This window comes from Antennarius striatus, chromosome 6 (genome assembly GCF_040054535.1).
Source record: "Antennarius striatus isolate MH-2024 chromosome 6, ASM4005453v1, whole genome shotgun sequence".
Taxonomy (NCBI): domain Eukaryota; kingdom Metazoa; phylum Chordata; class Actinopteri; order Lophiiformes; family Antennariidae; genus Antennarius; species Antennarius striatus.
The window spans coordinates 8474915-8488848 of NC_090781.1; the positions used below are offsets into that span (position 1 = coordinate 8474915).

At 45.2% G+C, this 13934-nt stretch overlaps 1 protein-coding gene across 5 annotated transcripts in view; it reads left to right on the forward strand.

Annotated features, from left to right (window-relative positions):
- The window catches only part of sipa1l3 (signal-induced proliferation-associated 1 like 3), a 67613-nt gene that overhangs the window by 41115 nt on the left and 12564 nt on the right, over window positions 1-13934 (forward strand). For all 5 annotated transcript variants that reach the window (XM_068316947.1, XM_068316951.1, XM_068316948.1 and 2 more), the window contains 8 exons: window positions 1190-1908; window positions 2047-3022; window positions 6179-6309; window positions 8678-8866; window positions 9395-9569; window positions 10111-10214; window positions 12015-12172; window positions 12272-12854. In XM_068316947.1, coding sequence (XP_068173048.1) covers window positions 1420-1908; window positions 2047-3022; window positions 6179-6309; window positions 8678-8866; window positions 9395-9569; window positions 10111-10214; window positions 12015-12172; window positions 12272-12854 — 2805 coding nt within the window. In that variant the 5' untranslated portion in view covers window positions 1190-1419. The remainder of the gene's footprint in view (window positions 1-1189; window positions 1909-2046; window positions 3023-6178; window positions 6310-8677; window positions 8867-9394; window positions 9570-10110; window positions 10215-12014; window positions 12173-12271; window positions 12855-13934) is intronic.

Sequence of the window (13934 nt, forward strand, 5' to 3'; positions counted from 1 at the left end):
CCATGGTTCTAGTAATATAGTTCGAGGAACCCTCTCCTTATGGTATTTACACAGTAATGATGTTATTTATGGTGTAGCAGCAGTTGTTCATGAGTGATTCCTCTTAGGATTAAGAGGAAGTGTTAGTGATTCAGGTGTCCAGTGATTGGTTAAGGCATGCAGCGTCCATCCATTCAGTGTTTCTGTTGGCGATGGGAATGAAGCAAATGAAAAGCCCACTAATTCAGACGACTTGAAACTTTGAGCTTGAGCTTCTTAAATCAGCAAATAGGAAGTCAGAAACTAATGTTGTAGTGTAGTGAGAGGGTTAAAACATTCACACGCTTACAGGAGTAATTCCTATAAATGTACCCCGATTGTGTAAGATACCTTTAAAAACATCATCTTAGTCCTCAGGAGGCACATGAGATGATTAAAAAGACAAATTTTACAAGGCTGCTGAATGTTGAAGACTTGATGCATCCTGCAGACTCACATTAAAAGAGGCCGCTGTGGTTCATGAGTCATGCACTGCTTAATGCTTGTTCTCGTCTCTGTCCAGTCATTCTATCTCTGGATTAACCTCAACCCGCCCCCCGTCTGTTTGGTCAGTTTATGCCTCTTTTTCCATCACTCCTAAAATTCCTATTCATTCACCTGCCTTAAAGTTGTGTTGTTTTCACTCTAAGTGGAATAGTGTAGCTTGTAGTTCTCGGCTGTGTTCAGATCAGTGCCTGCAGTGTGGTAAAATTAGTCACTACTTTACTTCAATGTAAGCCTTATTTATTTCAAACAAGAGATAAAACATGAGAAATGAATACGCACTGGTCTGAAGTGATGAAATTGTCCAGGCGCTCTGCTTCTCCTCCTTTTGGATCTGTATTCGTCTCTAGTTTGATGAAATAGTCTCGGGTGTTTCAGTGGTTTTAATCTGCTGAGCTGCTGCAGCCTGCATGTTTCAGGTGGTGTTTGTGTGTGCACACATGCACAAGAGTGTGAGATGATAATATCCCTTGTCAGCCTCCTGTAGATTAGCCTCAATAGGAGAAATCCTCTGTCATATCCTCTCTCCTTACCCTGTCTCTATCTCCCTGTCTGTCTCACATTGTTGTTCAGCTGAGTGACTCGCTTCTTTCTGAATTTAGGTTTTTAACATCTAGGAAAATTTTGAGAAGCCAAACTCAGTGATTTGTTTTTCCTTTCTTTTCAGATCCTCTTCGGTGTGTAAAGGGTCCAAGAAGGAGCGGGCCAATCCTGACCTCAATGAACCAGTGAAGTCTCTACAACCCAGCCAGTTAAAAGCAATGTTTTTGGGAGCTGGGGGCCATTGCACCATCAGCAGAGTGTGTGTGGGGCCCCTCCTCTCCCTCTTTCCAAGCACCCCTTCTGACATGGGATGCCAGTTCCCTGCCTACCTGCCCTGAGCTCACCTGGGGTGCCATGAACAGCTACAGAGACAGAGGGGTCACTTGCACCTCCTCAGACCTCCTGGATGGCGGGGGAGGAGGAGGGCTGCCCCAACACATCCAGTTTCACCACACCCCAAATGGCCACCCTGCTCCTGGCCCGACCGACTCCACCATCCAGCCTCGGGTGTCCGTTCCCAAAATGGGCGTCCGGGCACGGATCGCCGAATGGCCCCCACGGCGAGTGCAATCCAGGGAGTCACTACTTGAAAACGGACAAACGGTCAGCAACCGCCACGGAGACGACGGCTCTACTTCAGCTTCCTCGTCGGTTTTGTCAGCTGACATCGGGTTGGTGCGGGGTGGAATTGCCAGGTTGCCTCGACGGCGATCGAAAGACACAGAATTCCGAGCAGGAGGTTTTTGCGGGGAAAGAGGCTCACCTATAAGCCTTAGAGTGTTTCCCCCACTGAGACAGCGCTCCAACAGCGAGGTGACTCTGAGTGAACAGGATGAAAATGAGGTGAGTTTTCACGTGGAATGAGGATCAAAAATGTTCAAATCCCAATTTTATAAACAATGTTGGGATCATATTTGTTTTCCATCCACTGATATGTCGTCATGTGTCAAATCGAAGGAATCTCTTCCCTTTCTGATCAAGGTGGAGACTCGTGGAGGTGGCGGAGTGGGGAACCTGTTCAGAGAATATGGCAGCACCTCTTCCATCGACATCCAGGGCATTCCTGAGCAGAGCTTCTTCGACATGCTCAGCCAGTTCCACCAGGAGAGGCCCGACCAGCGCAGCTCGGCACCCGTTCAACTCGGAGAGCTTCTGCGCTCCCCACACTCGCCGCCAAACGCGCCCCTCCCTTCCGCCCCATCGCCTGGTCCCACAGGAGGTGACGACCGAGGGACAGGAAGGAAGGACGGAGCTGAAAGGGTGCGGAAGAAAAGTGGCGGGATGGAATCTTCGTTGGGCACCTCCTCTTTGTTCAGGAAACTCAGGAGCTCCAGTCGTGGTGAACTGGATGGAGGGAAGGGAGAGACGAGTGAGGATGGGGGAGGAAGAGGTTCGGTAGATGCCTCTTATAAACCGTGGGTGTGCCCCAAGAGCTTTGTCCACTATGATGCTCAAAGCATCCTGTTTGACCTCCACGAGGCAGCGGCGCAGCGGGGCTTCGCCGCCCAGAGGAGGAACACCGCCACGGGGGCATCGGCTGCTTCAGCAACCCACTCCATGTCCAGGTCCTCGGTGCCGAGCGAGAATGAGCCGGTTTACTCCAGCATAGAAGACCTGACCCTGAGCCTGGACCCCGGCTCTATAGCAGCCCCACTGGGCATGGACCCTCTGGATGGCCCTCCCGGACCCCCACTACTGCTCTGCTGCCCCCATTTCCTCAATGAGACGGGAGGCCACGGGGAGCGAAACATCAGCTTCATCAGCTCTTCAGCAGAGCGAGGAGACGGAGGAGGAGGAGGCAGAACGAGAGGCTGGCTGAGGAAGAGTAACGCCAGCGTGTCGGTGCTGGAGGTGGCCGTGGAGCAGCAGGTGACGAGGCTGGAGAGACTAAAACTGTACAGCATCGAGCACGTCGACCTGGGGGCCAGGTACTACAGGGACTACTTCCATGGGAAAGGTAAGTCTGAGACGCAGTTGATTTACACAACAGTACAGTTTCTGTCCAGTGACTCTGAATAGAGGCTTCAAAATGCTAATGCTAATGCTAAGTCATCCAACTTCATCACTGTCACACAGGAGTCCACACTGAGATGCTACGTATTTACTAATATTGGCAAAGAGTTTCCGTGTCACCTTGACACTGATAGTAGCTTATAACCATTTGTCTTTGTCGCACATTTTTTGACAGGGACGCACGATCGTCCCTGGGACGCAAGCTTTCAATTCACTTCCATTCAACAAATTTTTTTTTTCCATTTCTCCACTTAAATTTTGAAGCCGGAAATCGCCATTATGTTTTGATCTTGTGTGAGTTTCGCGTCACAAGACTCACTTGTGTGATTCTGCCTTACTGAAATCGACCAAACAGCAACACGACGTCTGCTCGTTTTACACGCTGCAGTGAGCAAGCGTAAGCTATCGCTTTGAAATTTACGCTGATGTGATTAAGCTCTATACAATAAATGTTGATTGATTGATTATCAGCATGCCTCCGAAGAAGATGCAAAAGTTGGAGAAAAAGCAAATGACAATGAGTATTTCTTGAATAAAAAACAATCAAAAGTACCGTATTCTCCAGTGTCCACAGGAGTATACGGTATTGTATATGAATTAAAGGAAAAGAAAACTATTTAGTGAAAAGCAAAAGAGAAATAAAAACTGTATTCCATCTTTCTTTATTTCCAAAACTTTTTAAAAAAAATGACTACCAGGCTTTAACATTTAGATAAAACTAATATATATTTTTACTCTTTTTTTTTCTTTTTACTTAAACAGTTATGACATAGTTATTAATAAAATCAGTAAAATTAACAGTTTAGTTTGTATATTGTACTATTGGCAAAAATCAATCCTTGCGTATGTGTCCCATATATTCTGTTACTATTTTTGGGATGCATAAATGTCATATTGGGATGAACAATTTTTTCTTGAAGCGCATCACAGTGATGAACGACTTTCTTGAGGTAAAATGAACTCTGGGTTAGGGAAAATATATGTTTATATTGATTTTTTAACTTTTGTGTTACCTCATCAATCTTGACACCACTTTCAGTCTCTTATTTTATACTGTAGATATATTTATTCTTAATTCTAACGGATTTAAACCCCTCTAAGAGATTTTACACACTCAGCATATATGTTCAACTCAGTTTTAGTACCTCAATGATGATAATTGCTCAAATGATGATTCTGCATGTGTCATCATGTGTCTGACAAACCTGGGAATTTTGATGTTTCACCATGAAAAAAGAAGTTGATGTCATCCTAATGCATAATGTGTGTTCTTGCCCAAATTTCAAATGTTGGCAGCAAGTCTCGGCATGTATTCGTCTACAAGAGGACCCTGAATTATATGCGGTGTGTAATCACGTCTCCACAAGGTTTATACGAGATTTTCACGGTGTTCTCTTCACTTCAGGAATTAAGAGTTTTATAGCATTATCTGTTTACTACGTGTTGTCACAGGATATTATCTAATGCACAACAATGTCCAGTGAATGATTTTCGAGGAGATTTAAAAAGAGGCATAAACTGACCCAGTGGCTGAATGGGTGAGGTAACACTGAGAGTATTTAATTTCTTTTTTTTCATACAGTATATTACTAAATTGATTCCCAAACGTTTCGAATAAATCTGCAGTTCTTCCACATTTTTTTTATAAACTGATAAGTTATTGATAAATAGATCAGTTGAACATATAATTGACTAAAAAAGGTAATAAGACTATGGCAAAGGGATATCAGGAGTTTTTTTGTAACGTACATCTGAAAATGTGGCTTTTTTAGATTAAACTATCTGAAGAACTAAAGCGATGCTTCACTTTTGAAATTAACTGACATTTTGTTGAATAAAACAATTGTCGGAATGACATTAGCAGTTTAACGGATGTGGAAAGCCTTTATCGTTGCTGGTGCCTCTCAGTATTCAGACTGATGTCTGCTATATTTTGATGTGGATCTCTGTTATTGCTCTGTATGAATTATACAACATGGATGTCATTCCTCCAGTGTCACCCTCTCCTCATCCTGCAGCTGTTAATATCTGCTGGTCCTTGCAGAGCCGTATGGGCCAAGCTGGAAACACTCCCAGAATTCTTACGACACGTTTACCTGACACCGGACTGTCGGCAAATCTTCAAGCCGATGATACATGATCTGCTTTTTTCACACGACCACGACAACCACTTAGCGTAGCTGTCCGCTTCAGCATTGTTTTACATCTGTTTTTATTTTTTAAATTTATTTGAAGTAACTCCTAACTTTCAGAGGGATAGCTGTGATATTTCGCGATATATGCCCATTTCTTATCAGACGCTGCAGATGAAAGTTCCCTCGGCGACCATCATCTGGCTTCACCCTAATTAGTGACAGATTGTGTTCGGAGCACATGTGTGCATGTATGTGTGAGGACTCAGGCCTGCAGCCACACAGATAAAGGTTATCGTTCCAAAAATATGTTCGTCTAATGACTCACTCCCGGCTTAGCTTCTCCACAGAATGCATCTGTGATTGCGTGTGTGAGTGTGTATATGTGTGCGTTCGTGACCTGTGATATGGCTCGCAGGCACATCATAAAGCCTCATTAGAAAGCTGACATCTCACCACAGGACACGGCGTGGAAGCTTAGCGGGCCTGAGTTCCCTGACGTGTACGCCGTCCTAGATCATGAGTCGAACACGACGACGAGGATGAGAGCTTGTCAGGACCGATTCCTTTCTGTGTGCCTGTAGAATTTGTTTCTTGAATTCCACGCTGCGTTGAGGAGCTTCAGAAGAGGACGATCAGCTCTTTTTCCATCGCTGTCATAGCAGCAGAAAAACTTCGGCATCTAAGTTTCTGTTAGGTCGATTGATTTGTAATTTCATTATGATCTGATCGGTAGGAGCTTCCTGATTAACTTTTTGATTTATAATAAGTGTGTGATGCGGCATTTTTATTTATCGTAATGGGAAATGTGCCTCAAATTTTATTGAAGCTAAAGTTGTCATTTTAATGCCTTCTTTTGCTCAACCGACAGTCAAAACATTGGAGATGGACAAAACCAACAATTACTCACATTTTACAACATAAATCCACGTGTTTCTCGTCACTGATGTCTCCTCGTTCTCCACCAGAACACTCCAACTACTTTGGGACCGATGAGAAGATGGGCGCCATGGCTGTGAGCATCCGCAGGGAGAAACTGGAAGACACCAAAGACCTGAAAGACCAGTACCAGTATCGCCTTATCGTTAGAACAAGAGAGGTACGACTAGACCTGGCGTTGGTGTGTGTTTGTTTGTGGATTTCTGAGCAGTGACACAGTGGTGAGTCACTGAGTGTGCACACACACGTTAATTCCTCACCTCCTCTCGTTACGCCCAGTCCTCTTGCTGTATCCCTACCTGCCGTTCTTACCCTCTCTGCCCTGAGTTGATCCTTCCTTCCTGTCCTCCCCTCATCCCTTCAGTGCTTTTCTACCAGTGGAAAATTCCACCTGCCCCGTCTCATACAGGCAAAGCCAAACCAAACACCGGCTACTCTAGCCTTCTGTCAGAGGGAGTACACCCAAACATTTTCACACTCTGATTGATCAAATAGTGTAAAGTGAGCAGCTGGTAATCAGGAGAGTGACGTTTGTTTGTTCTTTGTTTTGTTATCTGGGCCCTTTTTAGGCAAAATGCTGAATCAGTACAGTATTTTACGCACTGGACTATAAGACGCAGCTTCAATGAATGACCCATTCTAACCCCCCACATACAATGCAGACTGGATTATAAGGCGTGTCTGATTATAAGGCGTGTCTGATAATAAGGTGCATCTTCGATGAATAGGCTGTTTTTAAAATGTTTTCATATATAAGGCGCACTGGATTATAAGGCGCACTGTTGGTTTGAGAAAATTAAAAGCTTTCTGGTGCGTCTTATAGTGCGGAAAATACTGTAATTGGGAAAGTAGATAATTATTTAGTGAAAGTAGCCATTAGTTTGTTATTGTATCCCACAGATCATCTGTGATCTCTGTTTTGGCTTGTATTATTTTCAAGTGTGTTGTGGTGGAGGTCAGTCAGACGTCAGTATTTGCCTCTGCTCATTGTGTCTTTGTCTGTGCTGCTGTTGTTTTAAGCTGGATTACATGGCTGCCTGGCCCCATCACCTTAGTCCTGTTATAACAATGGCGCCTCTCCAGCCCCGAGTACACAGAGCTCAGCTAACACACACAACCAGCACACACAAGCCCACTGTTCCCACACAGAAAAAGGAAAAAAAAAGAAATGGCATTGATTGCAGACTCTTATTTCCTCCCACTCACGCCACAGCTGCTCTCAAATATCCACCCCCATAAAGTCTGTCATTTAATTCTCTGCAGCAGTGCTGACGCAGCAAGGTGGACACACTTCCTCTTTCTTCGCTGATCACACAGTAGCACACACAGTCGTCACACACGCTCGGCGTGTCACACTCACTCACTCCTTTGCGGCGCAGATGCCGAGGAGCTGAAACGGCAGCTCTGAAACTTCAGCTGCTTCGCATCCGTCAGGTTTCATTTCTCTCCGGCACGAGCCGGAGTCTCTGAGGTGACTGTCTGTCCGGCCTCTGCCAGCGATCGTCTGCCATTCATTTTTAATGAAGCTTCATATGTGCAGTGTGTGTGATGTGTGTGTGTGTGTGTTGTGTGTGTGTGTGTGTGTGTGTGCGTGCGCACGCATCTGAGGTTATTATATTCTCATCGTTTTAATGTAGGTCGATATCCTCTTGACAGGGATCAGCATGATCCAGAGCAGAATCTCCATTCATGATACAATGGGATGTAAAACGTGCGTGCGTGTGTGAGGCAGTAGGGCATTAGTATCTTCTATGGGCCCACTCTACGCTGCTCACCTTCCCCCCTGCAGATCCACACTTACTGTATGTAAGCCTGACCTTCCCCTGCCAGTGCCTTCGTCCTAATGTCAGTAACATTAATGCAGCTTCCTGCGCTACTGATTGCCCAGACTTTGTTCATGCCCCTGCCAAACGGGGCATAGAGGGTTACACTTTCCATCGGCGTATCTTGGGGTGTTGACGTGTCACACAGGGTCCTACATCCTGTGTCTCATAACCGGTTTTGTCAATTTGCTTATTTTTTTTTTTACATTTTGGGGACTTTTGAACTGATGATTACAGTTTGCTCACATTCATTTTGTGATTTTTCAACAAAAGTTTTTCATCTTTTTACATTTTTTCCACTTGTGGCCACATCTTTGTCCTCAGATACACCTTATCTAGTTGTATAGTCAGCAGTATTGACAGAATATGCAGTGTAGAGCAGCATCTATGTGATGTCATACAGTTTAGCACGACACTGGAACAGTTTCAACATGTCAATGGGGAGGGTGGGGGTTTGGGGGGGGCAGGTTTAAATTTAGAGGAAGGAGATGAATGGAAGAGTCCATTGAGTGTTATGAGATAACAATGCACATGGTTTCTTTTGCCGATATTGCTTTCACTGAGTCAGATCCGTTCTGTTCACTTCTTTTTGGAAAGTCGGCTACCATTTTTACATTTTCAGTGTGATTTTTGAAATATTTACATTCTTAAACTCTGATGATGAATTACTTCCTGTTTTAAATCGCTTTCCTTTCCCACTTTTAGCTGGTGACCCAGCGCGGCTCCGTCTTAGAGGACGCGGTGGCGTCTACGGCGAGGCACGGCACGTTGCGAGGTCTGCCGCTCAAGGAGGTCCTGGAGCAGGTCGTCCCAGAGCTCAACATCTCCTGCTTGAGACTCGCAGTGAACACGCCAAAAGTGACAGAGCAGCTCCTCAAACTGGACGAACAGGGGGTGTGTTATACAAGTTTGTCTGTGTTTGCAATTTATTTTTCAGCTTCTGTAATAAAATCTGGAAAAGCTACAGTTAATCCCTGCAGCGAACCATCCTGGTACAGTACGGTACAGTAAAATCAGTGTAAACCAGACGGGCTAAACTATGAGCCGATGCGGAAACACAGTCACATATGGTTTGCTCAGATAATGTGTATAAAGCCTGTCTAACTGATTTAGAGCCAGTGCAAAGTCCAGAATTAGACTGAGGGCAGTGAGAGTTGAGGGAAGCAGGGCGTGGTGTCTTTGGACGGTGTGTAACCGTAAAAGGCTTTAATCTGTAGTTACGTTATCTCCCTGCTTTGTTAACGGAAACCAGTAGACGTCTTTTTGTTATAAGAAAAACAAGTGGAGCTCAACATGCGTTAAGAGAGTCCATTTTTACATCTCCTTGGACGTGATGCTGCACTAGAAGCCAGTTGTGTCAGGATGAATGTGGCTTTTCAGCCGTTTGCGTAACATTAATGTCGTCTCTCCGCTGCCTCACAGTTGAGTCAGAAGCACAAGGTGGGTGTTCTGCTGTGCCGCGCCGGTCAGAGCACAGAGGAAGAGATGTACAACAACGAGGAGGCGTCGTCCGCCTTCGCTGCCTTCCTGGAGCTGCTGGGGGAGCAGGTGCTCCTCAAAGGATTCACCAAATATGCTGCACAGCTTGACACAAAGAGTGAGTGTTCACAAGAGCCTCTTTGAGATGGAGGTGCGCTGCGTTCAGTAAAACGCGCTGGTTCTAATTAAAATTCAACATGGCTATCTTATTAGTTCACACTTTCTGGGCCCTCTGACCAACGGCACGTTTAGGTTTAAAGTCTGCAGCCGCCCAGGGTTACAAACTTTATGGTTTTATCACTGCATTATCATCCCCTATGCTTCAGATAAATAGTTAACTAATAATTTTTACAATTAGTGTCGATCCTTTTAATACTTTTAGCATCCTGTTAACTTAGTGAATATACAGCACTATATATTCATAAAATGCGCACATTTGAAATGGTAGCAGAGTAATCCATCAGTGAGGCCCCGGACAAAGAAATCAGGAGATTTGGTAGAAAGAAACCTTAAATCTGGAACAGTCCATTGATTAAAAACCTTTATTTTTACAGCGTTTTCTATTCTGTCTGGAAAATGACTCTTCTTTCAGCTGTTCTCTGTCATTAACAACCCAACCCTAACGTCTGTCGCGACATTAAAATATCTCCTCTCCTCAGCCGACTCCACAGGCACCCACTCCCTCTACACCACCTACCAGGGCTATGAGGTCATGTTCCACGTGTCCACCATGCTGCCGTACATGCCCAACAACCCCCAGCAGGTAAGTGCTCACAAGCCCCCCCTACCCACAGGGAAACCGACTCCATCCCAATGACCAAGGTTTGGTCTGTGCAGCTGATAAATAAATCCATAGTGAGGCTCACAGAGAGCCTTTAAGAGTCTGTCTGTGGTTGTCAGTTAAAGCCTCTGTCATTCGCTCCCGCTCAGGAACCACAGCAAGAATTCAACAAATAGAAACTCGTGACTTGTGGCACCCTCCTCAATCTAAGTCTCATTCCTGTTTTATTGGCTCTCTCATGTTTTTATAGTGTTTATTCTGTGTGGTTTGGCCTTTCTGTCCGGTCTTTCTCTTTGGCCTCTTCTGTCTGCCTCTTTAACTGGATCACAACTGGGTGGGGTTCAGCAGCGAGTAGTTTCTATATTTTCTCTCAGTTTTTTTCAGGACTTTAAATAAAGCTGGCTTCCCACACATTCTCTAGGGTGCTGTGTATTTGCAGCACGGACTGTGTGTTGGATAGCTTTTTGCATGAGGGTATTTTTAATAGTTTGCGTAACTGTTTGTGAGAGGGGCTCACACATGTGAACACGTGTGTGTGTGTGTGTGTGTGTGTGTGTGTGTGTGTGTGTGTGTGGACAGGCCCGGTGCTGCTCAAGGTTTGTGCATACACTTTTGATGTGTCAGCACATCACTGCAGAACAGTGGAGGCTATTGGGGGGGTCAGTCACACCTCCTCATGTGTGAAATAAGCCTGTGAATTTATTAACTTTTTTTTTTTAAATCCACATGCTATTTAAACTCTGAATATTCAGTGAATGGCGATGAAACGAGAAACAAGATCTGATTAGTAAGTTCTGGAGTGTGTTTGAACACTATCAGTGAGTGGAGTTTTTTAAATGGTACAATAACTCCATCCAGAGGTGTAAAGACTACATCAGCAAAAGGCCTGAAGGCTCAGACTGGCCTCTAGGTGGCAGCAGAGGACCAACAATACCAGCAAGAATAAATCAGTGCGTAGAGGAAAAAGAGCAGCTGTACAGTATTTGGTTTTGTTTAGGATAGTTGCTAATATTCAGTATATAATGATCAGGGGTGTCAAACTCATTTTCACTAAAGGGGGGGTATCTCAATGTAATCTAAGGTGCAAACGTTACAGTTTCCTTGTTGCTCTGTTATAACATACGTAGATCTTAATTTGTCAGGTTATGAAATCAAACACAAGTTAGGACATTAACTTTTTTCAAAACATTTTTGTAAAAGTTGAAATGGGATTAATTACTGCATTGTGGGAAATGTAGTTTTTGGTCAGGCACACTATTTTTACACACTCTGACCTTAAATACTCTCGCAGGCCACATTAAATGATGTGTCGGGCCACATTTGGCCCACGGGCCTTGAGTTTGACGTTTTCTATATTTATTTATTTTTATAATTTTTTTTAAAGTTTTACAGTCCCTGCAAAGCTCACTAGCTGAGGTCTGTGTGTGGAGAGATAAATAGATTTTTTTTATATTATATGTATAATATATATACACACACTTTCACACTTTTCTCTGAGAATGAGGCAAAGATTGGCAAGAGCCTCGCCCCAGATGGAGATGGGACTCGGTGCCATATCTCCTACACAAACGCTGATAGCCAGACAAGCAGCACACACAAATAGCCCACACAGAATCTGAAAAACAAATTACATAAGAGCTGTTGTTTGGTGCTGAGCAGCAAGTGTCTCATACTCTGATTCCACTTGTCAGACTTTCTGACAAGTGGGTCTCTTGTCTCAACGCAAGGCGTTTTATTAATTTGTCCTTTTTATCCCCCCCCCCCCCCCCCCCCCACCTGCAGCTCTTGAGAAAGAGGCACATCGGAAACGACATCGTCACCATAATCTTTCAGGAGCCGGGAGCGTTGCCTTTCACACCTCAGAATATTCGCTCTCACTTCCAACACGTCTTTGTTATCGTCCGTGTGCACAACCCTTGCTCTGAAAGCACCTGTTACAGGTAAAGGAGCCAGCGTTAGAACGAGCACATGTTCATAGATGCATGATTAAAAAAAAATTCTCTTACTTCAAGCCCTTCTTGGTTCATCTTTTCTTTCAGTGTTGCTGTGACAAGAATGAAGGACGTGCCTCCCTTCGGTCCACCCATTCCCAGCGGTGTCACCTTCAGAGACCCGGAGGCCTTCCGAAACTTCCTCCTCGCCAAAATTATCAACGCTGAAAATGCAGCGCACAAGTCTGAGAAGTTCCACACCATGGCAACGCGTACGCGGCAGGAATACCTGCGCGACCTGGCTGAGAACTACGTCAGCAACACGCCGCTCGATTCCGCCGGCAAGCTGAACAACCTCATCTCCCTCGCGTCCAAAAAGCGCGAGCGCTCCAAGGCGAGGGAGGGGGCGGAGCTGGGGGCCGCCGGGGCTGTGGCCTGGAGAGTCCTAGCCCAGGACTTCAGCGGCGGTGGATCGGAGGTGTCCTGCGCCTTGGGTTTGTCGGCTGAATACGTCCTCCTGATAGACTGCTCCACCAAAGAGGTGGTGTTTAACTGCTTCTGTGCCGACGTGATTGGCTGGACGCCTGAGCGGCTGGCGCTGAAGATCTTCTACGGCAGAGGAGACCACATCGCTGTGCGGGTCCCAGAGGGCTGCGCTCAGGACATCAGGGAGGTGGTGCAGAGATTGAAGGTGAGACTTTACAGCTTGTCCCAGATCAGAGTGTGATGGTGGACACCCAAACCCCGTTCTGTCTGAATCAGTCTGTAAACTGGAGGCCCCTGAGCCCAGTCTGACTCGCTAAACCTTCCTTTACAGCCCATAGAATGATAGTGAATTCAGAAGATGTGTTCGTACATCGTTACTCAGCAGCCAGTGAGGTCTGAAGCAGAGAATCCAGACTTCAGAGCGACCCTGTTCTACACAACCAGATTATCGTCCTGTTCTGTGGTCCCAGCTGGACGCAGGAAGTGACTCCAGGCTGGAACGTAGCCCTGTCGTGCTCCAGAGACACGGGGGGTCATTATCTGCTGTTGCTGTTAGCCTTTCGTTTAGTTTTGTATTCATGTTGAGATTCGTTTACAATCAATGGATGTTACGTTCCTCTGCAAAGCGGTGATGTATTGTAATTGTCAGCGTTTGCGTGTTCGTCCGTCCGTCTGTTAGTCCACCAAATATTTTTGCAACCGTTGCAGATAGAAAGATGAAACAAAAAGCACATTAGTCGGGCAGCAAAGGGGATGAAAATGAGATGATGATCTTGACCTTGACAAAACTAGGTCAAGGTCAAATTTTAACTGTAGGTCAGAGCACTATTTTTGATCTTTGACCTATGCAAGTAGGTCAGGGTAACATTTTGAATTCGGGTGTCACGGGATGTTGCAGTCTCTGACTGCATTGGTTCTTTTTTTCATTTAGCACTGACTGCCTACTCGGAATTTCCTGGTTTTTAGTAGTTAGTCATCATCAGTCAACCCTCACACCGTCCACCTGGAAAGCGACGGACTGTTGGGCGAATAGCGTCGATGTCTATTGGTTTCCTGTTTACCACTGTTCTTCTTCATGAGTGTGTTGGGTTCTCTGAAACGTTGGGGATGGAGGTGTGCGTGAAGCTCACTCGTCTGTTTTGTGTGGAATTATTGTGAAGACACGATTACTGTGATATTTCCCCTTTTAGACATTAAGCTGAGAAAGTTAATAATTTGAATTGCAAAGATAATTTGCATGTGGACTTGGATTCTGACTACAAATTATAATCCATACCTGTTAGAT